Source organism: Mesocricetus auratus, unplaced genomic scaffold (assembly GCF_017639785.1).
Source record: "Mesocricetus auratus isolate SY011 unplaced genomic scaffold, BCM_Maur_2.0 Super-Scaffold_100007, whole genome shotgun sequence".
Lineage (NCBI taxonomy): Eukaryota > Metazoa > Chordata > Mammalia > Rodentia > Cricetidae > Mesocricetus > Mesocricetus auratus.
This window is the reverse complement of record NW_024429191.1, coordinates 78,787,786-78,813,967: the sequence shown is the minus strand read 5'-3', so window position 1 is coordinate 78,813,967 and position 26,182 is coordinate 78,787,786. Positions and strand designations below refer to the sequence as shown.

The window sequence follows — 26,182 nt, the reverse complement described above, 5'->3', positions numbered from 1 at the left end:
CACACTGGGATTAAAGTCATGACCACTATACCTGCCTTCAAAGTTTTTGATAAAAGGAAAAGAATAGTAGTGGTGCCCGGCATTGGTGGCACACACCTTTAATCCCATAATCCCAGCACTCGGGAGGCAGAGGCAGGCGGATCTCTGTGAGTTCGAGACCAGCCCAGTCTGGCCTACAGAGCGGGTTCCAGGACAGCCTCCAAAACATCACAGAGAAACCCTGTCTCGAAAAACCAAAAACAAAACAAAACAAAAACAAAACAAAAAGAATAGTAGTGGCTGGACAGATGGTACAGTGATTAGGAGCACTGGCTACTTTTCCATAGGACCAGGTTTTGATCCCCAGCACACACATGATGACTCACAACAATCACCAACTCCATTCCCTGGCCCTCTTCTGGCCTTCAAGCACGCACACACGGTGGGCACGTATATATACTCAAGCGCAAGCGCGCGCACACACACCCACACACAATAAAATAAGTAAATCTTTCTGTTTGTTTGTTTGTTTTTCAAGACAGGGTTTCTCTGTGTAGCTTTGGAGCCTGACTTGGAACTCGCTCTATAGATCCGGTTAACCTGGTGTAAGGATTCAGGCTTTAGGTTGACCCTGCGCCCTGGCAAGGTATGCACACCAGCATTCGGACAGATACTTAGGCAGCTCAAAGGGCCCTGTGTTGCATGGCTATGTTAGGCATCGTGTGTTATGTGACTGGTAAGGACTCTGTACACATGTGCAAACTTTCCCTTTTAAGCGAGCACCTTCCATCTGTTTACCCCCTTCCTTTCTCTTCCCCTTCTATCTCTGTTCCTGGTTGGCAACACCTATCCCCTACTCCCCCTTTGTTCTCTTTCCCGCTAAACTGCACGTGGGTTTTACTGAGTTTCGTGGTTGTGTTTCATCGCCCACAGCTGCAGCAAAACAACACTTGGAACTCAGAGAGATCTTCCTGCCTCTGCCTCCTGAGGAGTGCTGGGATTAAAAACATGGGCCACCATGGCTGGGCCCCAAATAAATAAATCTGTAACAAATTGCCAGGCGTTGGTGGCGTATACATTTAATCCCAGCACTCGGGAGGCAGAGGCAGGTGGATCTCTGTGAGTTCGAGACCAGCCCGGCCTACAGAACGAGTTCCAGGACAGGCTCACAATACAGAGAATCCCTGTCTTGAAAAACAAACAAACAAACAAAAACAAGTATTTTTCTCAAGGACATATAGAATTAATGGAGGTCATGTATTTTTTCAAGGACATATAGAATTAATGGAGGTCATGTATTTTTTTCAAGGACATATGGAGGAGAATTTGTGCCCTTGTCTTTGTATCATATTGAGAAGTACTGTTGATGCTGGCAAGATGGCGTAGGGGACAAAGGCACTGGCTACCAAGCCTGACCTGATGATCTGAGTTACATCTCTAGGACCCACATAGCATTAGGATAGAAACAATTTCTGAAAGTTGTTCCAAAGGAGGACCATAGCATGTATTAATGGACACACAAACACAAATAAGTTAAAATATTTTTTAAAAGAACTTGCTAAGGAGATCTCTTTTCTCTGGCAATTGATGTTTCTTATCTCTGAAGTTACTGTTTCCCTCTTGTAATATTAAGTATCTTTGTTGGTTGGGGTGGTGGTATACACCTTTAGTCCCAGCACTCTGGAGGCAGAGGCAGGTGGATCTCTGTGAGTTTGAGGCCAGCCTGGTCTACAGAGCGAGTTCTAGGACAAGCTCCAAAGCTATACCGAGAAATACTGTCTCCAAAAAAAAAATATATCTTCTGGAGAGTATAAAAGAAATTATTGAGGGGGGGGAGGGGAGGGCACGGGAGGAAGGGAGGGAATGGGAGAGGGACCTGGAACTGACTTGTGAAGCAACCTTGATTCTTATCTAAATTTAAACTGGAAAATAAAATTAAAAAAAAAAAAGAAATTATTGAGGCTAGAAGTGGTGGTGCATTGTTGCGTCTGCCTTGCAGCCTGTGTCTGAGAACGTGCGGAGGGTGTCGGGGATTGACAACACAGAGACTCGTTCAACGATATAAAGAAAACTTTAAGTAGGCCCCAAAAAGGTTCAAGAAAACTTCCTAAGAAAGGCTCCCTCCAGAAAAGCTTCTGCTCTCTCCTCCACCCTGGCTGGTTCTGCTCTGACACCAGAGGTGGATGTGGGTGGGTCTGAAGGTGCAGTTAGTCTTTTGACAAGGTCCAGGTCAGGGTGGTTTCTGTGGGCAGGCCTTTTCCAGGAACTTATTGCCCCGGGCATTGTATTGTTTTTAGTAAACATTGTCTTACAGCTGCCTACTCCCAGGCTGAAGGGGAAGTGGGTCTCTGCTCAAGGTCTGGTGTCCCCACAGTGCATGCCTTTAAGCCTAGCCATTAATGTATTTGCAATATTTTGCTTTCCTGTATGTCTGTGCATCACTTGTTTGCTTTGCAACTGGAGGCCAGAAGAAGGAATCATGTCCCCTGGGCCTGGAATTACAGATAGTTGTGAGCCTGGGTACTTTTGGTGCAGGGAATTGAACCTGGAGCCTTTGGAAAAGCAGTGTTGTTTTTTTTTTTTGTTTTTTTTTTAGATGTATTTATTACTCTGTATACAGCTTTCTACCTGCATGTATTCATGCAAGCCAGAAGAGGGCACCAGATCTCATTACAGATGGTTGTGAGCCGCCATGTGGTTGCTGGGAATTGAACTCAGACCCTCCCAGTGCTCTTAACCTCTGAGCCATCTCTCCAGCCCCCAAAAGCAGTGTTCTTAATCCCCATCAAACTCTACGCTCTGTGGGGAGATATTTTGATACAAGGTTATATTTTTAAGTGGAGGAGAGACTGACAGAAATAGGATAATTAAGTATGAGTAAAACAATAACTTAGAGCCCACAGGTAATTGGGGTATGTGTCAGTAGATGGGAGGCATTAGAATGAAGACATTCTAGACTGGCTTCATAAACTTGAGATCTGAGTTGTCTAAACACGGTTGGGGATGGTGTGCTTCTGAATAAACCCTTCTAGAAGGTATCCGTGGCTCCAGGAAGATTTCTGCAGGGTCTTTCCTTTCCTCTGATAGCTCAACTAGGAAAGTGCCAGACCAGGGCTACACGAATTTAGCCAAAACACACCTGAGAAGAAGGAAGCCCAGGTGCTCCATGCACTGAATGCGCACGCGCCAGGAGGAAGGGGGGGCGCTGGGCGTGGCCGCGGCGCAGGGGCGTGGCCGCGGCGCGCAGGCGTCCTAGCGGCGGGCCCCTGCGTCTCAGGATGGAGGGTGAGTGAGTAAACAAGCCCTGGCTGGGCGGTGGGGCCGGGTCTCTGCGTGCAGCGGCGCCGGATCCTCGGGGTAGAAGAGGCGAAGAGATGAGGGAACTGAGAGGAAGCTGAGGGACACACCATTGACTGGCCCGGGGGGAGCGCGACGAAGGGTGCCGTCGCGAGTGTTGTGGGACCCGGGCGAGCGCGTGCTAGGCTGCTGGGGGCCGCGTTGCGGAGGAGGCGCGACGGGGGCGGGCCCGGCTGGTGGAGCCCGTGGGAGCGGGGGTGGGTCATGGAGCCTGTCAGGCACCCTGACTCTTGCAACCAGGGGGGCCCGCGGCCCAGGTTGAGCTGGTGGTGGCTTTGATGTTGCGGAAGGCTTGGCCAGGCCGAGACGACGGCGAGGTGAGCGAGGCTCTTAAGGCACCAAAGTGTGAGGGTTAGAGGTTCCCAGGGTCCCGCGGCGCCTCCACGGTTTGCTCCCGGAGCTTGGCGCTGATCTAACCCGCCTCCCTGAAGTTCCGGGTTTGGATGAGGATTCACCTTCTAACTGGGGCTGTGTCTCCGGTCCCCAGCATTCTCTAGAGAATCAAACGAGATAGGTGAACATGCCCTGAAATGGCATGGTGTTGTATTTGGGATATACTTGTCAGCAAGTAAATGTGGGACACGTTTTTTTTTTTTTTAAGTGAGAAGTTTTATTAGAAAGGGGGAGGGAGGGGGGAGGAAAGAAAAAAGAGGTAAAGAGACAGGAACAGCCCTGTCTGCCCCAGGAGAACAGGAAAGAGCGCGGGATAGAACTTTAAAGGAATCTTTTTAAATATTTAATTATTTCATGCATGTGCACTGCGTGTGTGCCTGGTCCAGAAATCAGAAGAGGGCATTGAACCCCTTGGAACTGGAGTTAAGGATGTTTATGTACCATGTGGATACAGGGAACTGAACCTGTGTTCTTTGCAAGAGCAACAAGTGTTCCTAAGCGCTGAGCCATCTTTCCAGCATGTGGGACGAATTTATTTTGATAAAAAGTAACCGCTGAGATGATGTAGGTGGTGGGACACAAGGAAGAGAGCGGTGCAGATGGATGTTGTTAGCGTTGGAGGGTGGGAGATAACAAAATGTTTTTCCAGCCTGAGAAACTAAGAGCTCTGCCAGAACTTTGTTATTTTGGAGAAACCTGTTTTCAGCTGTGGAAACCCAGGTGACTCGGGAGATGATCCGCTCCCCTGGGACTGGAGGCATGTTAGGAGAGAAAAACTTAATAGCATAGAAACACGGAACTGGTTGTGATGATGCTGGCCTCCAATGCCTTGCACTTGGACCGTCGAGGTAGGGGCTTTAGGAGTTCAAGGCCAGTCTTGTGAAGGCAATCACCCTGTCTCAAAACAGCCACAAAAAATGTAAACATAGAAGAAAGAACCATCTGTAAAAAGACAAAAACACACAAAAAACCCATGTGCAGCCTTGAGTGGGATATGGTGTGCACATCATTAATTCCAGCAGGGGATGGAGGTCTATGGCAGTCAGAGCCTTATAGTGAGTGCAAGAATGTGATTGTCAATGTTTATGTTTGTGGCTGGGCCTGGTGGAGCACACCTTTGATCTCAGCACTTGGGAAGCAGAAGCAAGCAGCTCTCTTTCAGTTCCAGGACAGCCTGGTCTACACAGAGGTCCAGGGCAGCCAGAGCTGTTATACACAACAACCCAGTCTTTTTTTTGGGGGGGGGCTTTTTCAACGGACCTTGTGAATCAACCTAAAGAGCAAAGATGTTTGTGTGTTTTACTTGCAGATGTACCCCAAGCATCAAAAACAGTATCCAGCACGTGGCAAGTGCTTTCTACAGTGTTTAAGTAAATAAATGAGAGAATATATGTTCCTAATTCTGCCACTGACAGAGCACATGGAGGCCAGTCATGGGACTTGATGCTAAAAGCCCAGATCTCAAACTCTAAAGTGAAAAATGCCTTTTCATGACGGTGGTTACATTACTGCTCTTTGAAACACCTGAAGACTAAGGCTAGAGTCCACATTGAAATTTTACTTCCTGAAAGTCTTGTTCAACGGAGCTTTGTAGTTTGAGATTGGAGGGATAACTGAGGAAGGAGAGACTGGCAGGGAATGGAGGTCCCAACTGGATTTGGTCCCCAGTGCTTTGAAAAGCAAACAGACCCAAGCTCGCTGTTAAAATATTTCCATTCTGGAAAGTCCCAGATTGTTTTGTTTTCTTTCTGTGCACGTGTGTGTCGGGTTCCTGCCTTTAGTCTCATTAGGTCATCATTCGGGACTCCAGACCTCAGGGTCACGGGTTTCTTCTTTCCTTCCCTCCCTCCCCGCCTCCCTCCCGAGACAGGGTTTCTCTGTGTAGCTTTGGGGCCTGTCCTGAAACTCGATTTGTAGACCAGGCTGGCCTCAAACTCTCAGAGATCTACCTGCCTCTGTCTCCTGAGTGCTGGGATTAAAGGCCACTACCACCCATTTTTTATGTTCTTTCTTACTCTTTTATCTAATACTTGTATGTGAACAAGTGTAACTTAAATCTTGTTTTTAATCAAACAATAATGGATAGTCCCTAACATTAAACTTTATGCTGATGTAGTACAGAACCAGCCAAGGCAGGGCCCTGCCTGTAACAGGCTGCTGTAACTCTTCTCCAAGACAGCATTTTCCTTAGTTCCTGGAAATAAAAATAAAAATCTCGCCGGGCGGTGGTGGCGCACGCCTTTAATCCCAGCACTCGGGAGGCAGAGGCAGGCGGATCTCTGTGCGTTCGAGGCCAGGCGGGACCGATAGCCTCCGAAACAATACAGAGAAACCCTGTCTCGTAAAAACCAAAAAAAATAAAAATAAAAATCTCCCCAAACCAACCCTGCTTTGATTTTTGTCACTGTTGCCTCCAGTGGCAATGACCTGGTTCTGTTGAACACTAGGAAATACTAATGTTACAGTTCTTTAGTTAGGATTCTGGTTCACAGCAAGCTAGGTGTGGTGGCTCATGCCTGTAATCTCAGCACTCAGGGTTGAGGTAGGAGGCTCAGTAGTTCAAGGTCACCCAGGTTGACCTAGCAAATTTGAGGTTAGGTGGAATACATGAGATCCTGGTGTTTTGTTTTTTGAGACAGGGTTTCTCTGTGTAGTCCTGGCTGTCCTGGAACTTGCTCTGTAGACCTGGCTGGCCTTGAATTTAGAGATTCACCTCCCTCTCCTTCCCAAGTAGTAACAAGAGGCCCGTTGTGCTCAGTAACTAACCTTGTCATATGTTAATCCTTTGGGGAAATAGAAGAGCATCTTGGTGTTCAGCCTTTTGACACTCATCTACAAATGTGTTGGGTTGCATTTATAACTATTCCTGGGATGCTGACACCCTTTGGGCCACAGGTTGGACACACCTGAATAAACACAAAATGTGCTTATATCATAATTGAAGGTTCCGGCTGGATAGATGGCTTGGCCGTTGGAGGCTAGACTCACAACCAAAAAAACATAATTGAAGGTTCTGTCCCATTGTGTTCCTTGCTTCAGGGCTAATTTTCATACCAATGTTGATAAAATTGAGATCAGAATGATTCCAACACACACACACACACATCCATACGGGTTCTGTGCAGAGTAGGTTTAGCCTTCTCATTTCCATTATGAATTGAAAATGAAAAAGCAAGGTGCTGGAGAGATGACTCAGCTGTTAAGAGTATTTGTTGCTTTTGTAGATGATTTGGTTTTTAGCACCCACATGGGCCTTAACTACGGTTCCAGGGGATCTGACGATGTGTTATGAACTCTCAGGGCACCAGGCCTTCCCATGGCACACAATCATGTAGACCAAACACTCAAATAAATACTAATTAAAAACAAGATGGAAAAACTGAAAGGCTCTAGTGCTATGTGGTTCCAAAGCCTTTCTTAGTTTGCTTATTAACAGTAACCTAGTTATTAACATAGTAAAGCGCCCGGGCAGTGATGGCACAGGCCTTTAATCCCAGCTCTCGGGAGGCAGAGGCAGGCAGATCTCTGTGAGTTCGAGGCGGGGCTGGACCAATAGCCTCCAAAACAATACAGAGAAACCCTGTCTCGTAAAACCAAAAAAAAAAAAAAAAAAAAAAAACATAGTAAAGGGGCTGGTATGGCCTTTGCAGTGACATGTGTTGTCATTTTTCTGCTATGGCAGGTTATGTTTCACTTCGTTTTCTGCTTTTCTTCGTGTGCACACTGAGGTCAGAGGACATCTTTCAGGAGTAGTGTTCTCTCCACCGTGTTGGTTCCATGGATGGAACTTGGGTTGTCAGACTTGGCAACAAGTACCTTTTTTTTTTTTGATTTTTGAGGCAGGGTTTCTCTGTGGCTTTGGAGGCTGTCCTGGAACTAGCTCTTGTAGACCAGGCTGGCCTCGAACTCACGGAGATCCACCTGCCTCTGCTCCCGAGTGGGCAACAAGCACCTTTACGGATTTTGCGTTCCTACCTGCAGTGTAAGGGTTCTGGTGGCTTCACAAGCACACTTGTAATTAGTTGTATCAGCCTTTTCTAATTTAGCCATTCTAGTGGGTATACTTAAGATCTCATGATTTTTTTAAGAGTTATTTTATTTTTAGTTGTTTGTATGTGCATGTGAGTACAGGTGTCCTCAGAGGCCTGAAGAGGGCGTCAGATCTCCTGGAGCTGGAGTTAGAGGTGGCTGTGTGTGAACCCTGAGAACTGGACTCTGAAAGAGCAAGCAGCCAGTGAGTGGTCTTAGCCCTTGAGCCATCTCTCTAGCCCCTTATTGCGTTTAATTTGCATTTCCCAGTGACTAATAGGTTGAGTTCTTTGTGCATCTTATTGAAATGCTGTTCTTTGTTGAGCTGTCTTTTTTTTTTTTTTTTTTTGGTTTTTCGAGACAGGGTTTCTCTGTGGCTTTGGAGGCTGTCCTGGAACTCACTTTGTAGATCAGGCTGGCCTCGAACTCACAAAGATCCGCCTGCCTCTGCCTCCCAAGTGCTGGGATTAAAGGCGTGTGCCACCAACGCCCGGCCTTGTTGAGCTGTCTTAATGGAGCTGAAGTTAATTATATGAAGACTTAAGCCCCAAACACTATGTCTTCAGCATGCAAAGACAATAATGTAAGGCTTCCAATACTTAACTGAAGTATAATTGGTGATTGGCTTATGTAAATAAGCCTAGGAAAATAGAAACTTTTTTTTGTGCACCACTCCTTTGCCTAACATGGATGACCTATTTCTCTCCAAACTTGTTCCAAATGCTTAGTTGTTTGTTTGCTTTACTTTTTCTTGACTTTGTTGTGATAGCCTTTGATTACGATCCTGCTGCTATGCTGTCATGTAGCTGTGCTTCAAGTGTTGTGCTTTGGTTTTTTATTTTATTTTTCGGGTACGGTTGCTTTGTCTGGTGGCTCAGAGGCCGGAAGCGGGCATCAGATGTCCTGAGGCTGGGCATGGCTGTGAGCTGCCAGGTGGGCTCTGGGGCTCTGGGAACGGGACCCAGGTCCTCTTGAACAGCATCCGATGCTCTCAACTGCTGAGCCGTCTCTCCAGCCCTCTCAAGTGTTTTTTCTAAATCATTCTTATGCCTCCCTACAGTATCTTCCATTTCTTTCTACATTCTGTGAGGAATCATCTGCCAGAAAAACTTTTAGAGACATAGAAGACCCATTAAAAAGTCAAGTGAAATAAATACTGGTTCATGGGCACTCAGATATCACACAAATTGTAAAAGCAGAAATGTGACTAGTTAAAACTTAAGGGCATTTTCATGTGCATATACTCCTTGCCAAATAAAACACTTGAGGGAAAAATTAGGAGTAGTGCTTTTAATTGTTGGATTATTCTGCTCCTGCCATCGCTCTTAAGAGACTGCATGTAAGAGATAGATAGCATCAGTTATGACCTCCCTTTATTGGAAATACTGGCGTGTCTCTGTGACCATTTCCTCTAAGAAATGTAAACATACACCACCATGACCATCACTCCCTCTCTCCCATTACCACCACTCTAAGTACTGTCAGCAGCTGTGATCCAGTAAGTTCTTCCTGTTACCAATTTCCAGTTTACTTCAAAGTATGGAGTGTTTGCTCCTGTAATCTTTGCACTTGGGAGGCTGCTTCAGAAGGGTCTTGCCTTCTTCAAAACCATCCTGGGTTACAAAGCAAGACATATCTTTAAAAAAAGAAAAAGAGTGGGTTCGGGCATAAAAGCAATGAGAATTTCTGTTAAAGGAGACTGCCGATGTCTCATTGAATTGTAAATGACAACATTTGGGTCTCAATAAAGATGGCCTAAGATTTCTGAGGTAGCCTGACCAGTCTGTGGTTTGAAGTACTTTTTCATTTCCTGGAGCAGGCTGTTAACTCTGTTCAGGGCAGAAGTGACAAACCACATGTGACAGTTCACACCTATAGTCATTGCTCTTGGGAGATGGAGGCAGGAGTATCAGGAATGCAGACTCACCCTTCAATACATAGGGAGTTCAAGGGCAGCCTGGATTATGTGAGGCTTTGTCTTAAAACAGAGAACCAAAGAAAGTAGACCAGTTTAGGATGACAACAGTTGAGAACCAGGCAGTCAACCTGTGTAGAAGCAAATGGCTTTAAGAAATTAGATGCTCCGGGCATTGGTGGCGCACGCCTTTAATCCCAGCACTCGGGAGGCAGAGGCAGGCGGATCTCTGTGAGTTCCAGGCCAGCCTGGTCTACAAGAGCTAGTTCCAGGACAGCCTCCAAAGCCACAGAGAAACCCTGTCTCGAAAAAACCAAAAAAAGAAAAAAAGAAAAAAAAAGAAATTAGATGCAAGCTGGGCGTTGGTGGCACAGGCCTTTAATCCCAGCACTAGGGAGGCAGAGCAAGCAGATCTCTGTGAGTCCTGGCCAGCCTGGACTACAGAGCGAGTTCCAGGACAGACTCCAAAGCGATACAGAGAAGTCCTCGAACCCCCCCCCAATGGAATTATATGCTGGAGATTTCAGATGGGGAACTTTGGGGTTGTCAGTATGCCCGTAATTCAAGTGGGGATAACAGAAGCTCAGATTTGAAATCATGTGCTCTTTGGCTTGTTTACACGTGCTTCTTTAATCCTGGCCCTTAGGAGGTAGAGCAGACTGATTTAATGTCAGGGCCAGCCTGGTCCACATAGTGAGTTCCAGGCCATCCAGGGCTGCAAGAGACTCTGTCTCAAAACAATACAAAAAAGGTCATTTGCAAACATCTTGAACCTTAAGAAACAGTGAACTTTATGGGCAGTGAGGGAAAAAAAACCATAACACGTAAAATCCTTAAATAAAAATGTATTGATCTAACAGTTTGGTGGTGGCCCGCACCTTTAATTCCAGCTCTTAGGAGGCAGAGACAGGCAGATCTTGAGGCCAGCTTGGTCTCTAGAGCTAGTTCCAGAATAGCCAGGGCTACACAAAGAAATCCTGTCTTGAAAAAAATTAAAGTAGGAAGGTAAAACATTATTGACTTTAAGTTTTCCTTGGGCTGGAGAGGTGCTTGCTGCTCTGTCTGATGACCTGAGTTTGGTTCCCAGCACCCATATTGGGTGTCTTATGTTCTCTTGTAACTTCATCTCCAGGGGATCCAAAACTCTTTTCATCTATGAGGACCTGTATGCCTGTTGTGTGTATTCACACAGACACATAAATACAAATAATTCTTAAGGGACAGGCAAGATGGTTCAGTGGTTAAGAACACTAGTAGCCCTTTTGGAGGATCTGATTTCAGTCACCTGTACCCAAGCTGGTGGCTCACAACCACCTGTAACTCCTGTTTGAGGGATCTGTCTCTTTCTCTGTGAGTTCAAGGCTAGCCTGGTCCTCTATGAAGCGAATTCCAGGACTGCCAAAGCTATTACACAGAGGAACCCTGCCATGGGGATGTGGAGGGGTGTCAAGCATCTTTGAGACTTAATATGCAGAATGGCAGCAGAGACCCTGAAGTCCACTAGTTCTGGGGGAGCATCCTGCCCAGGGGGCTCAGTGTTTGAGCAAGCTGCGCTGATTCAATAAATCCATTTTTTTTATTCTCTTGCAAAGCTGAGTACTTCTTTTGCCCTTAGGTCTTGCAGTTCATCTGAAGAACAAAGGCACATTATAAAATCTAGCATTTCTAACTGCATTCTGTGAGGTAAGTAGAGCATATCACACTAAATTCTCTAAATATTCAATTGTGGTTTAACCTGTACTCCTAAAAGAGTGTAGTCAGTGTCTGTAGGTCTGCTGCTGACTTGGAGATGAGAGTATCCTGTTGTCATGGCGTACTTTAGAACGTTTGTACTGTAGGAGGATCTTCTATCAAGCTTGTGAGATTTGGTTAAAACATTCCCCCTCTTTTGGGGCTGGAGGGTTAGCTCAACGTTAACAGCACTGGCTGCTCTTCAAGAGGACCTGGTGTCAATTCCCAGCAACTACATGCAGCTCACAACTGTCTGTAATTCCGGTTCTGGGGGATTCGACAGTCTCACACAGACCCAACAACAATGAATCATAAAAAAAAAAAAAACCCAGGATTTCCTTTTTCCATTTTTTTTTCTAAGATTTATTATATACAGTGTTCAGCCAGCATGTATGCCTACAGGGCAGAAGAGAGCACCAGATCTTATTACAGTTGGTTGTGAGCCACCATGTGGTTGCTGGGAATGGAACTCAGAACCTCTGGAAGAGTAGCTAGTGCTCTACACCTCTGAGCCATCTCTCCAGCCCCCTCTCTTTTTTTATTTATTTATGTATGTGAGTGTTATGCCTGTGTATCATGCATATGTAGTGTCCGAGGAGGCCACAAGAGGGTGTTGGATCCCTTGGAACTGGAGTTACAGGTACTTGTGCTTGCAACTCTTCCAGAAGAACTAGGTTTGGTTCCAGCATTCACACCAGGCTGTTCACAGCTGCTTGTGACTCCGTTTTGGAGTCTAAAATACTCAAAACTCAAGCACTAGTACAAGGACACACCCATACAGAGACATACACATACATGTAATTACAAATAAGAAAAATAAATCCTTAAATATTTTGAATTTAGTGAATAGGCATCCATGTGTCAAAAAAAAAAAAAAGTCAAGTCCCTAATAGCCTGGTATTGATTGCCTGGGTATTGAACTCAGGGTCTTGTTTTTGCCAAGTAAGTAAGTACTGTACCACTGAGCTTCACCCTTGGTTTGTTTTTTGAGACAGTTTTGCTGTGTGCAGCAGGCCAGCCTGGAACTCCTGGTTCCCTTGCTCCGCCTCCCAAGTGAGGGGATCACAGCATTCACTATAATGCCCTCCAACCTTTTGTTTCCCTTGCTCTGTCTCCCAAGTGAGGGGATCACAGCATTCACTATAATGCCCTCCAGCCTTTTGTTTGTTTCTGTTGCAGTGCTGGAGCTAGAACTTAGAGCCACACAGGTTATTAAACAGATCTCTGAGTGAGTTGCTTCATGCAGCTCCAGTGTTAAATGTAAAACATTATCGAAGGATGACAGGCACTAGAATTTTTCACAGTGCCACCAGAAAATATTCCAAAAGTCTGTTTTCAGTTGAAATTTGAAACTCACCATATTTGGGTTTCCAGATGTACATTTTTATGGTTAATTTAATGAGAATAGACACATAATTGACCATATTCACTTGAGTCTGAGGACATCTCCTTTTCCCAGTAATCAAGTGCTATTTGTCATATCTATCTTGAGTCCAGGAAAATGGATATAGCAAATCCCCCAACTTCCAAATGCATCACGTACTGGAAAAGAAAAGTGAAATCTGAATACATGCGCCTCCGGCAGCTCAAACGGCTTCAGGCAAATATGGGAGCAAAGGTAAAAAAAGAAACAGTTCCTTAGAGCAAGGTTGTATGTTCTGTGCATTTCTCCTTTGAGACCTGCGTTGACTCTTGACAGTCTTTTCCTTGGCTTTGCTAGGCTCTGTATGTGGCAAATTTTGCAAAGGTTCAAGAAAAAACCCAGATCCTCAATGAAGAATGGAAGAAACTTCGAGTTCAGCCCGTTCAGCCCATGAAGCCTGTGAGTGGGCATCCTTTTCTCAAAAAGGTACTTCAGGGTGTTAAGCCCGCCTTCCTTTCTCCTTGGACACAAAGTTATACATCTAGCTTGAAAATTAACCATTTTGTCTACTGTCCTCCTCTAGGGTATAATTGTGACTTTTTCATAGAGAAACAAAACATTTAGTATCTCTTTTCCTGAGTTTTGTGCCCAAGCTACATGACAACCTATCATGTGTTTAGTTTAGATACTAGGAATTCTCTGGGTAATGGTCAGAAATATACTTTTGAGAGGGATTGCCTTACTATGAATAAATATATTCACTTATTTATTAAATTGAATTATGAATTTAAAAAACACATTCTGGCTGGACATAGTGGTACATGCTTTTACAGCCCTAATTCAAGAGGTAGAGGCAGAAGAATAAGGGGTTTGAGGTCAGCCTCAGTTACATAGTAAACTTGAGGTTACCCTGGCTCCTTGAGAGCCCATCTTTTTTATTTTTTATTTTTGTGGTTTCTCTTTTTCTTTTTTTTTAAGATTTATTTATTTATTACATATACAGTATTCTGTCTACACGCCAGAAGAGGGCACCAGATTGAATTGTAGATGGTTGTGAGCCACCATGTGGTTGCTGGGAATTGAACTCAGGACCTTTAGAAGAGCAGTCAGTGCTCTTAACCTCTGAGCCATCTCTCCACCCCCTTTTGTGGTTTTTCAAGACAGTTTCTCTGTGTAGTTTTGGAGCCTGTCCTGAAACTCACTCTATAGACCAGGCTAGCCTTGAACTCACAGAGATCCACCTGCCTCTGCCTCCCGAGTGCTAAGATTAAAGGCATGTGTTGGTAGTGATCATTGTTATTTAGAACCTTTTGTAAATATTGCCAGTCTTTTTAAAGAATAGTCCATGCCCTCCCCAGCTTCCTAAGGAATAGAACTTGGGCTCACAGAGATAACCTATGGCAAAAAGGAAACATTCCACAATTAGATCACTTAACTCCTCCCTCTGCGACCCTTTAACCTTGCCAACACCAGTTAGCTGACCCTCTTCAGTGGCCTGGTTACTGGGCAACGACCCCTCTCCTTTGATTACTCCACCCTACCTAGTCGTGTCCCCCCCATATAATGGGCCTGAAAAAAATAAAATCTCGCAGCTTGATTGGAAGCTCTGTCTTCCTGTCTGTTCTTTGTGCCTCTTGTCCCATCGTTCCAGGCTCCCATGGGCTTGGCTTTGTTGTGCCCTGCTGACCAGAGCAGGCGTGTGACACCAATGCCCGGTTTACTGTTAATTTTTTAGTGCACATATTTATTTTGCTTACATATGTGTGTGTGCACGCACACACACACACACACACACACACACACACACACACACACGCTTACGTGCTTGTACTCATGCATAAAGGTAAATGCTCTTCTTCCACATGTGGGTCCCAGCAGTTAGACTTAGGTCACCAATTTGGTGGCCAGCATCTTAACCTAATGAACCATCTTGACTGCCTAATAATATTTTTAAGTACAAAAAGCTGATAGTGTAAAAAGACCAGTGATCAGCTGGGTGTTGGTGGCGCATGCCTTTAATCCCAGCACTGGGGAAGCAGAGGCAGGCGAATCTCTGTGAGTTCCAGGTCAGACTGGTCTACAGAGCAAATTCCAGGACAGCCTCAATACAGAGAAACCCTGTCTTGAAAAACCAAAAAAAAAAAAAAAAAAAAAAAAAAAGAAAGAAAGAAAAGACCAGTGATCATTCCTTAAATAGATACAACTCTAATTTATATACCATTTGCTTCCCCATGTGAAGGCCCCATCACCTCTGCAGCTGTATCCAGTTTAGATCTTTTAGGAATCGTCCCTGATCTCAAGCCCTAAGACTTGAGGGATCTTTAGGAGACCTACATTTTGGTTGAAATGAGCCTCTGTTGAGTAAGACAAGCATCATGCTCAACTCTGGGGAACACAGGTATGAATAGGAGACAACTCCTGCTTTCCACAGCTCAATGGTTTCAGGGCCTGGTGCTAATACCCTTGACCATCTTAGAAGAATTTAGAGACGTGTCTCAGTGGTTAAGAGCACATGCTGCTCATGCAGAGGACTTGAGTTCGGTTCCCGGAATCCACGTTGGTGACTCCCAACCGCTGTAACCCTAGCTCCAGGGATATGATACTTCTAACCTCTGCAGGCACCTACACTCACTTGCACCCATATGCAGACACACACTGACATACACAATTCAAAATAAATCTAAAGAGATTTAAAAGAACACAGAGATGAGGATGTGGCTCAGTCAGTCGAATGTTTACCCAATGAGTATGAAACCCTGGGTTTGACCCCAAGATCTCTGCACAAAACTGAGGCAGCACACACACCTGTAATCTTGGCTCTTAGGGAAAAAAGAAAACATTGAGATCTTTTTGGAAGGAAGCTACAGTCTCCTCCCTCCTTTAGTTTTTCGAGACAGGTTCTCTCTGCGTAACTGATTTGTAATCAAGATTCACCAACTCAAAACAAGAGTCCCCCAAAGAGTGCAGATACATTATAAAAGAATCAGAAATGAACCATAAATATGATTGCTTTCAGGCTTATTTCTTCTTTCCTATTCCTTGAGTAAACAACATAGCACAAAAAAGTCTGCTTCACAGTCAAAATGCGAGTTCATCACAACTCCCTTCATATAAAATGCTTTGCCTCTTTTTTTTCTTTTCTCCCTCTCTTCAAGACAGGATTTCTCTGTGGAACAGCCCTGGATGTTGTAGAACTCTCTCTGTAGACCAGGCTGGCCTCAAACTCAGAGAGCTGCCTGCCTCTGCCTCCCAAGTACTGGGATTAAAGGTGTGCGCCACCAATGCCCTGCTAGTGTGTCTCTTATAGTTTTGTTTTTATTGATTTTCTCTGTAACCTAGCTAGCCTCAAACACACAGCAGTTCTTCTGCCTCAGCCCCCTGAGTGCTGGGGTTGTAGGCATGGAGCCATCGTAGCTGATCTCTCTTGAGTTGTGTGCTTACTTTCATTCTCTGTGTCACTGCTGTTCTTTCAGTGTACCATAGAGAGCCTTTTCCCAGGGTTTGCCAGCCAGAATATGCTGATGAGGTCTCTGAACACTGTTGCATTGGTTCCCATCATGTATTCCTGGTCCCCTCTCCAGCAGAACTTCATGGTATGTATTGAAACCATTATGGCAGTTGTTAAAACTGTGTTGTCATTTTATGCTAATCTGTGTGAACTTCTAAAGATTGTCAGGGCATTCCACAAAGCTTGGACATCCAGAGCAGAAGATTATTGTAACTTGCTCTAAAATTATATACATTACAGGCCACTGAGAGCCTCAGGAGACACAAGCACCTGCCACTTGCCTGATAACCTGAGCTGCATCTCCAGGACCCACATGGTAGAAGTCAAAACTGACTCTCGCAAGTTGTCCTTTACCTCTACATATATGTGCCCTACATGCATGCATGAACTCGTACAATACACACACACACTCTGAAAGTTGCCCCATCCTGTTAGATTTTGGTGCTCTTTAATATATAATTCTGATTGCTGCTTTCTGTAATTAACAAGTTAGGACAAGACTCCCAATTTTCATACTACTTTGACCCAACTTTGTAATAATTAGTCCCAGTTAAATATGGCTGAATCAGAATCAGACACTCAAGGCTTAAGCAAGCTGCCAACTCTGCTGATGGAGCAAGTCTTTTGGAATCCTCTAATGGCAAGGTGCTTGTGTCTGCTGAAGTTGCTCTGGGTAACAGTGCCTTCATGAAGTCCTTTATCCTGCCTCCTACTAGGATTCAGCTCTACAAGAGGGAGTCATCTCTCAGATAAAACATGCAAGTGATTTTACTTGATCCTTGGGGATTTATGAATGACTGGGTTGGCCCTGGGGTGTAACTTAGTGATAAGGTGTGTGCTTAGCTTTTTGGTATGTGTCTGTGTTCTCAGCCGAACACCCTTCTCTTCTTTATTCTTTAGAATTATTCCTTAATATTGATTAAACTGTCCCGTCCCTCCCCCCAAGAGTACTATTGTTCCTTTTGCTTGAGGTTTTGTTGGCAAAGCAAATGACTAGTCTTTAAAATGCATGGAAAGTCTGTGTCCACAGAGGTTTTTTTTCAGACTAGGAAGCCAAATGAAAGAACAGCCCAGCAAATGTTCCATTGTGTCGGAAAGAGGAGAGACAGGGTAACTTGCGGCATGAATCTGCCTGGTTTTCTGCAGGTGGAAGACGAGACGGTTTTGTGCAATATCCCCTACATGGGTGATGAGGTGAAGGAAGAAGACGAAACCTTCATCGAGGAGCTGATCAATAACTACGATGGCAAAGTTCATGGTGAAGAAGGTAGTATGCTGGGCTTGCTGGGGGAAGGAAGGCATCTAGCGTGCTGCTGCCTTCGCTCACGGCCCTGTGGGGGCACGCACAAGAACATTCCAGTGTGAGGATGTGATTTGGGATTACAATTTTATATTTAAAGTCCCAGGTAAATTGCAGAAGGAGCTGGGTCAAGAAAATAATTACCTAGTAGTCGGCTAGGAGTGTGTTTATTGAACAAGTGACTTTAATCTTTGACATTTCCCATAAGTCCCATCAGAGGCCATTCTGCTTTTCCTTTCCCTTTCTCTGTGAGCATTTCTTCATACTGCTTTCATCCAGGTATCCTTTGGATTTCTCAGAAATTGACTTAAATATCCTTATTTTATAAATGCAAAGCGTTTGAACTTTGTAATTTTTTTTTTTTTTTTTTGGTTTTACGAGACAGGGTTTCTCTGTTTTGGAGGCTGTCGGTCCAGCCTGGCCTCGAACTCACAGAGATCCGCCTGCCTCTGCCTCCTGAGTGCTGGGATTAAAGGCGTGCGCCACCAACGCCCGGCAGTTGTAATTTTTTTAAAGATTTATTTATTTATTATGCGGTGGTGACGCACGCCTTTAATCCCAGCACTCGGGAGGCAGAGGCAGGTAGATCTCTGTGAGTTGGAGGCCAGCCTGGTCTACAGAGTGAGTTCCAGGACGGCCTCCAAAGCCACAGAGAAACCCTGTCTCGAAAAACAAAAAAAAAAATTTATTATTACATATACAGTGTTTTCTGCCTACATGCCGGAAGAGGGCGCAGATTGAATTGTAGATGGTTGAGAGCCACCATGTAGGTGCTGGGAATTGAACTCAGGACCTCTGGAAGAGCAATCAGTGCTCTTAACCTCTGAGCCATCTCTCCAGCCCCTTAGTTGTAATTTTTAAAAATCCTTTTGAGATTTCATTTTGTTCTATATATGATTTTGCTTCGGCAGTGTCTGTGTACCACATGCATGCAGTGCCCAAGGAGGCCAGAAGAGGGCAGTGAATCCCTTGGAACTTAAGTTACTGATGACCTGCAGCAACTCTGGGTGCAGAGCCCTGAGTCCTGGGACACTCCACCCTCTTAACTCTTCTGAGTGATTTCTCCAGCCCCATGTTGTAACAATTCCTTTTGGTTTTTCAAGGTAGGGTTTCTCTGTGTAGTTTTGTAGACCAGGCTGGCCTCGAACTCACAGAGATCCTGCTGTCTCTGCCGCCTGAGTGCTGGGATTGAAGGCACGCGCCGCCACCACCCAGCTGTAACAATTATTTTTAAAATTGTTTTAAAACATTTATTTTGGGGGTGCAGTCCACACATGCCACAGTATGGGTGTGGAGGTCAAAGAGTAGACTCTCCCCTTCCAGCGTGTTGGCGCTAGAGATTGAACTCAGGTCATCAGCCTTGGCAGCCTTTACCCAAGAGCCATCTTGCCAGCTCTTAGCTTTAATTCTAGAAAAGGTTATCAGTGAATCAAAAGTAGGAAGAGGAGCTGGGCATGGTGGCACACCCTTGTAATCTCAGCTACTCAGGAGAATGGGGCAGGAGGATTACATATTCGAAGCCTGCCTAAGGCTGTAGAGGATGTTCAATGCCAGACTGGGCAACCCTGTGAGACCTTCTCTCAAATCAGAAAAAACAAAAACAAAAAAACCTGGTATATAGCTCAGTGGTCGAGGCATGCCTAGCTCTTCCACAGTCCTGAGTTCAGTCTTCACTACTAAAGAAGGATGTATGAAGAGGAGGGACTCCCCATGAATTGTACCTACTTTTGGCAGTTTGTGTGTGCTATTTTGCTAACATTCAAATATATTATACATCACAGCACCCTCTAGTGTTCAAAGACATTCTTTCACGTTGCAATATAACCATGCAGTATGATTTTAGGAAAAAGTGCTGTCTTGATTAGGAGAAGTCACTATTGATACATTAGCAGAAAGCCCAGTGAGTTTTACCTGGCTATTCTTTCTCTGCTTTGCTTGGGATTGTTGGTACACCTTTTGTTGTTATCTGGACACAGGGTTTCTCTGTTTAACAGTGCTGGCTGTTCTGAACTCACTTAGAGATCTGCCTGCCTCTGCCTCCTGAATGTTGGGATTAAAGGTGTGTGCCCAGCTTGCTGTTGAGATTTTTGAACCATAAATACCACAGGTGTGAAGTATTCTAATAAAAATAAAGCCTCTAACTGGGTTTTCTACTTAGCCAGCTAACTGTTGCAGTTGTTAGCACTAATCAAGTGGTATATTACATCCCTAGACCTCAAGAGTGGGCATAAGAAAGCCTACCTAAATGCTGGGGATTGGGCTGAGTTGATAGACTTTGTACTGCATAAAACCAGACATGGTAATACACACCTGGAGTTCCAGCACTCAAGCTAGCTTGGGATACAGGAGACCCTGTTTAGGTTTTTGGGGGTTTTTTGAGATAGGGTCTCTTAACCACTGAGCCATCTCTCCAACCCCCCGGGATTTCAATATGTAGCCCTGGCTGTCCTAGAACTCACTAGATAGACCCGGCTGGCCTCAAACTGGTAGAGACCTACCTGCCTCTGCCTCCCAAGTGCTAATATTAAAGACGTGTGCCACCACCACACCTGACAAGACCCTGTCTTAAGGGAAAAAGGACCTACCTGGGAAGATGAAGAGTGTGAAGTGAGCTCACCTTTACCCTTGTGTTTCAGAGATGATTCCTGGGTCTGTTCTGATCAGTGATGCTGTTTTCCTGGAGCTGGTGGATGCCCTCAATCAGTACTCAGATGACGAAGAGGAAGGGCACAATGACACCTCCGACGGGAAGCAAGATGACAGCAAAGACGACCTGCCGGTAACAAGAAAGCGGAAACGCCATGCTATGGAAGGTGCGTAGCCCTGCTTCCCCAGAGTGTTGAAATTGACAGGGACAGGGAAGAAGGAAAAACTTACGGCATAGTGTCCTTTAAAAACCATTCATGCTTCTCATTGGTCCACTTATAAGGGAATATAGTCGTTAACACTGATAGCTTCAGCTGGCTATGAACTAGATGAAGAAGAAAGTAGAAAAGCTCCTAGAATAATCACTGCTATTAGTTTCTAATTCTAATGTGTTTGGAAAATCTGGGAAGGTATAAAGGAGAAAATACAATTACACTACAATCTTGCTACATAGGAATAATCAGATTTTCAATTGCTTGTAGATTTTAAATTGTACATATATAAATCAGCTCATGCAAAATTGAGATTGTGTGGGTGCGTGATATAAACTTTTATCTTCTTAATTAAATTTTATGAACATTTTCCATGTCACTGGTATTTAATTCAATATTAGTGGGCTGTGGAGATAGCTCAGTGGTTAAAGTTCTTGCTCTGTAAGCCTGAGAACTGGAGTCCAGATCCCCAGATCCCATGTAAATGCAGGATGGGTATGGTAGCCTGTCTGTAGTCCCAGCCTTGGAAGGTGCAGACGGGATCCCCAGGACAAACTGACTGGGGAAGCTGGAGTCATTCGGCAAACTCGGGGCCAGTGAATGAGACGGAGGAGCAATAGAGGAAGACGGTTCAGACGTTAACCTCAGGACCTCACCTCAGGTGCACGTGTGCCCACACATGCACAGAAATGGAAAAAAGAAGGAGCTGCTGAGTTACACTATGTATTTAAGTGTATGGGGAGGGATAGTGTCTCTCTCTTCCTGTGGCAGAGCTGCAGTGTCAGCCTCGTTCTTCAGCACCGATGCTATGGAGGATTCATCTGTCTTCAGCTCTTCATGAATCTCCTCTTCCTCCTTGATTCTAACAGGGACCATAGGCTTCATTATCAGTATAGCTGATGTTTCCTTGAGCACAGCAGCTCTAATCGTTGTGCTGTGACAGAGAGAAAAAATGAAACAGCTCCTCTGTCTGCGCTCAGGCGTTCACTGTTGTTTTCCAATTCAGGCAACAAAAAGAGCTCCAAGAAGCAGTTTCCAAACGACATGATCTTCAGCGCCATCGCTTCGATGTTCCCTGAGAATGGTGTGCCCGATGACATGAAGGAGAGGTAGGGAGAACTGTTCCTTCCATTCAGGCTGTACCCAGGGTTGATAGATAAATTCTTATTCAAGCTTGGTTTTTTTGGTTAGTAAAAAGTCCTGTTGCCGGGCAGTGGCGGCACACGCCTTTAATCCCAGCACTTGGGAGGCAGAGGCAGGCAGATATCTCTGTGAGTTCGAGACCAGCCTGGTCTACAGAGCGAGTGCCAGGACAGGCTCCAAAGCTACACAGAGAAACCCTGCCTCAAAAAACAAAAACAAAAAAGCCCTGCTGATGGTAAGTGAGCCATGGTTTGCCTGCACTTCTGACTGACTGACTTACTTACCTCTCAATGTCCTTTGGGATCATTCCGTAGTGGCTTTTGAGGACATCTACACAGAAAACTTACTCTGTCCTTCTGGGTACGTAGGCTAGAACTGTACTTCCCAAGCCGCCGCCTCCTGAATTTGAAACTTATGCCCAGCTCTGCAGAATTACAGTAGTGTGTCCAATAGTTGTTTATACCAGCTCCTGACCCACCAAGCCTGTAAAAATCACCTTTCCTCCCTTGGCAGCCAGGCCTGGATGGCAATCCCCCTTGCTACAATGGAGACAGTTTCCTGGAGAGGAATTCTCTCTTTTCTTGCAGGTACCGAGAGCTAACAGAGATGTCAGACCCCAATGCCCTTCCCCCTCAGTGCACACCCAACATCGATGGCCCCAATGCCAAGTCGGTGCAGCGGGAGCAGTCTCTGCACTCTTTCCATACCCTTTTTTGCCGGCGCTGCTTTAAATACGACTGCTTCCTACACCGTGAGTGTGCCTACTCTGTTTGAGGGTTCTCCTCCTCCCACCACACCCCAACTCCTTCCCTGTGTTCTGCTTTATTGTTTGGAGTTCTCAGCTCCTGGTCTGGTGAGGGCTTTACAGAGCGCCAGTTCTGTCTTTACTTGTTCAGTGACAGTGTGATCTGGCTTACACGGATAGGTACAACCTAATTCAGCACCATGATTGTCCCTTGGTGCCTTCTGGCTTTGAAAGGATTGTGTCCCTTGCCGGTCACCTTCTATATGAAATTCCACACCTGCCGTCGAGCCCTAACTCGGTTTTCCTGCTCCCTCTTTTTCAAATGGATAGAGCCTTGGAAACAATACAGCCTTTTGTTTTCCAGCTTTCCATGCCACTCCTAATGTATATAAACGCAAGAACAAAGAGATCAAGATTGAACCAGAACCATGTGGCACAGACTGCTTCCTTTTGCTGGTAGGTTCTTAAGCTGTTCTGACATTGTTAACTCTGTTTAAAGTTGAGCAGGAAATGGCCCTTGAACTTTCTGTGTTTGGGAACACAAGCTAAGTGAGTCAGTCCACAGCACTGCAGGAATCTTAAGGCCTTTTGTGGTTGTCCTGTGTGTCTCAGGGAAATAGATCCATTGTAGTATGGACACACCTGCTTGCTCGTCACACAGGAGCCAATGCTTAGAACATAAGAAATTGGGAAGCAGATCAGTATGCTCAAACAGCTGACTGGCATCTTGAGGATATGGAGAGGGGGCGTCCCTGAAGACCCCATCTCCAGGTGGTGGTGATACACGCCTTTAATCCCAGTACTCTGGAAGCAGAGGCAGGTAGATCTCTTGAGTTCCAGGACAGCCAGGGCTACACAGAGAAATACTGTCCTGGAAAAACCTTATTTAAAAAAAAAAGTCTCAGGAAACTCAGGGACCCAAAGGGCTTACAGGGAGGGAAAGAAGGAACAGGCAGGAAGGTCATGTTAACTAGGATCTTTGTCATTCAGGGAGTGTCCTCCTTATTTCTCTCGACTGGCACATCTCAGTTATATTACTTCTAACCTTTGGAGTAATCCACACAGTTTCTGTGAGATGATGCACACGCTAAACAGTAATGATGTTATCTGTCACAGATATTCTGGATTCTGTCAAGGTCAAAGAAAGATTATTTAGCAGTTAGCATCTTAATCTTTAGGATTTAAAATGTTGGACAGAGGAAAGTGAAGTAACTGCAGATGAAAAGGGAAAGGGAAGTAAAAGGAACTGCTAAGGACACTGGAAACGGTCTGCCGTTCAATTCTTTACTGTCAGCCCTTCATTCGTTCTGGCTGCTAACTGCTAAACGGGGCAAAGATGGAGGATTGGGGAACAGAAGGTTTTGACGTGGTAAAGTGTGTAATACTTTGCTGAAGGGGTAACCAAGGCATCATTGGCGTGTGTATAATCCAGTACTCTGAAACCCTGAGTAGGCTCCCATTGTTGTTGTTATTAGGAGTATTAGTTCTGATTTTAAAATGATTTCAAGGATGAGTCTGATTTCAGACAGTATCTGAGAAATAAATGTAAAAGCCATGGTTTTTCTTTTAATGACCCACTAAGCCCAACGGCCGGCATTCTCAGAAGGTAGAGGTGGGGTTGCTGCCTCACGTCCCGTGTCTGGACACTCAGAATCACAGAGGGCTCGTATGGGTGAGAAGCATGGACAGGAGGCAGGGCTGGGTGTGCAGAGTGAGATCTTGGTCACCTGGGGCATGTGTTCTTCCTCACTGACTGGCAGGTCTCAGTGGGTCTTGATCTTCTGAGGCTAGTTTCTATAGTTCTGTAGGCAGACACATTTCAGTCATTTGAGTGTGGGGTGAGGTGTGCCATAGTACATGTGTGGGGATCAGAAGAAAACCTTGAGGAGTTGGTTGTCTCCGACCATGTGAACCCTTGGGATGGACTCAGGTCAACAGGCTTGTGGAGCAAGCACTTTTACCCACTGAGCCACCTGCCCAGACGTGCTGCTTTTTTTTTTTTTTTGGTTTTTACGAGACAGGGTTTCTCTGTATTGTTTTGGAGGCTGTCGGTCGAGCCTGGCCTCGAACTCACAGAGATCCGCCTGCTTCTGCCTCCCAAGTGCTGGGATTAAAGGGGTGTGCCACCACCGCCTGGCGACATGCTGCTTTTAAACCTCCGCCATCCACATGATTTATGTGAGGTGAAGTACAAAACTCAACAGTAATTTTACATGCTTGCTGGTGTTATCTGGGTTCTGTGAATCTACAGTGAAATTGTTAATTGCTTAAGGTGTGACTTGTCTTTAGACTTCAGATGCCAGGCAGAGGAAGGGGAGGTAACCTTAGAGGGGGGGGCAGGGGTAGAAGCACTAGTCCAGAGCAACTCCCAGAGGAGTTCAGCTCTCCACATAATAGACAAAAGATACACTACCTTGATACGGTTTCTGCCATTGCTGGTTAAAACTACAGTGTGAAGCCAAGTGCCTTTGGAGACATTTTTAGCAGGGTAACAGAAGGGACATGCAGCAAATGTTACTTGTTGCTCATCTGAAGTGGGCTGTGTGGTTATAGCAAAAAAGAAAGAATAAATCAACTTTCTCCTACTTGTGCATGAAGTCCCTCCCTCCTGTGTGTCAAGTCTCATTCCGTCCCCTTTCATGCATTACCTGTTAACGTTCGTGACATCTCCCAGAGGTGAAAGAAGTTAGCTGGGCATTGGTGGTGCACACCTTTAATCCCAGCACACGGGAGGCAGAGGCAAGTGGATCTCTGTGAGTTCGAGTCCAGCCTGGTCTACCAAGGGAGTCCCAGGACAGGTTCCGAAGTTACAGAGAAACCCTGTCTCGAAAAACCAAAAAAACAAACAAACAAAAAAGGAAGAGGCCTTCCCAGATTTGAAATATCTTTGTCTCTTTATCCAAATATTTGTGGTGAGTTTGGGGATTAAATCCAAGGCATCATACTTGATTCATGCATTTCTTCCAGTGGCAACATCCCTAGTCTGTCTGCTTAGATTTCATTTTCAGATGCATATCGTCAGGTCAGAAACCATATCTGGCTATTAGATATTTTGCTATTTTTACCTCAAATAATTCCCTCATTTATTTCTCCTTTTGGTGTTTGTTTTGAGACAAGGTCTCACTATGTTTTCCTTGCTGGCTGGGAACTCATTCTGCAAACCATACTGGCCTCAAGCTCCTAGAAATCTGCCTGTCTCTGCCTCCCTAGAGATGGTGTCCAGCCCTTGTTACTTCTTTTGGGAAGTGCAGTCTTGTGAGATGATCCATATTCTGAACTCAGTTGTTCTTATCTCATAGCATCAGTTACATTATCTTTTATCACAGGTTTCTCAGAAGTTAGCTCTGTAGGATTGGGCTAATTATTTATAGGGCTTGGATGTAGCTCAGTGGTAGAGCACTTGTCTACGTGTGCAAAGCCTGGGCTTCATTTCCAGCACTGGAGAATGAGGAAGAAAAGGACACAGAGTATAAGCAACCGGAGCTGTGTATTGCGCATGATGGGGTGTGTGCTATTGAATTAGTGTACTACTCTTCAGAAACGGGTATGATTCTTAGGAATCAGTGTGACCAGGCTGGGTTATAGTTTATGTCTTCTTCAAAGTCTCATATGTAGACTTGGGAGAAGCTTCTAAATTAAATGTGATAATGTTCTAATCCAGAGATTACACATGTATTACTGAAACAGAGGCTTTGTGGTCATATGTGAAGAGCAGTGGCCTAGGGAAAGGAGCCCTGATTCATGTATCTACTCTAGACCATGGAACAGGTTTAAGCAGGTTTCCTCTGCTCTGACCCTGGTTTCCTCTGCAGGAGATATTTTTTTTTTTAGATTTATTTATTTATTTAACATACAGTATTC

General features: G+C 45.1%; 1 protein-coding gene across 5 annotated transcripts in view; it reads left to right on the top strand.

Moving 5' to 3' along the window:
* The first annotated feature begins 3,248 nt into the window (after window positions 1-3,248).
* Ezh1 (enhancer of zeste 1 polycomb repressive complex 2 subunit) overlaps window positions 3,249-26,182 on the top strand; it is a 35,733-nt gene continuing 12,799 nt past the window's right edge. The window contains exons 1-11 of one of the 5 annotated variants that reach the window (XM_040749735.1): window positions 3,249-3,264; window positions 11,289-11,356; window positions 12,897-13,022; window positions 13,125-13,253; window positions 16,241-16,360; window positions 16,992-17,033; window positions 17,422-17,542; window positions 20,212-20,388; window positions 21,440-21,542; window positions 22,164-22,327; window positions 22,686-22,777. In XM_040749735.1, coding sequence (XP_040605669.1) covers window positions 12,906-13,022; window positions 13,125-13,253; window positions 16,241-16,360; window positions 16,992-17,033; window positions 17,422-17,542; window positions 20,212-20,388; window positions 21,440-21,542; window positions 22,164-22,327; window positions 22,686-22,777 — 1,065 coding nt within the window. In that variant the 5' untranslated portion in view covers window positions 3,249-3,264; window positions 11,289-11,356; window positions 12,897-12,905. Of the gene's footprint in view, window positions 3,265-3,549; window positions 3,654-7,843; window positions 7,964-11,288; window positions 11,357-12,896; window positions 13,023-13,124; window positions 13,254-16,240; window positions 16,361-16,991; window positions 17,034-17,421; window positions 17,543-20,211; window positions 20,389-21,439; window positions 21,543-22,163; window positions 22,328-22,685; window positions 22,778-26,182 lie in introns of those variants that run through there. The other 4 variants (XM_040749734.1, XM_040749733.1, XM_040749732.1 and 1 more) reach the window with 4 other exon arrangements.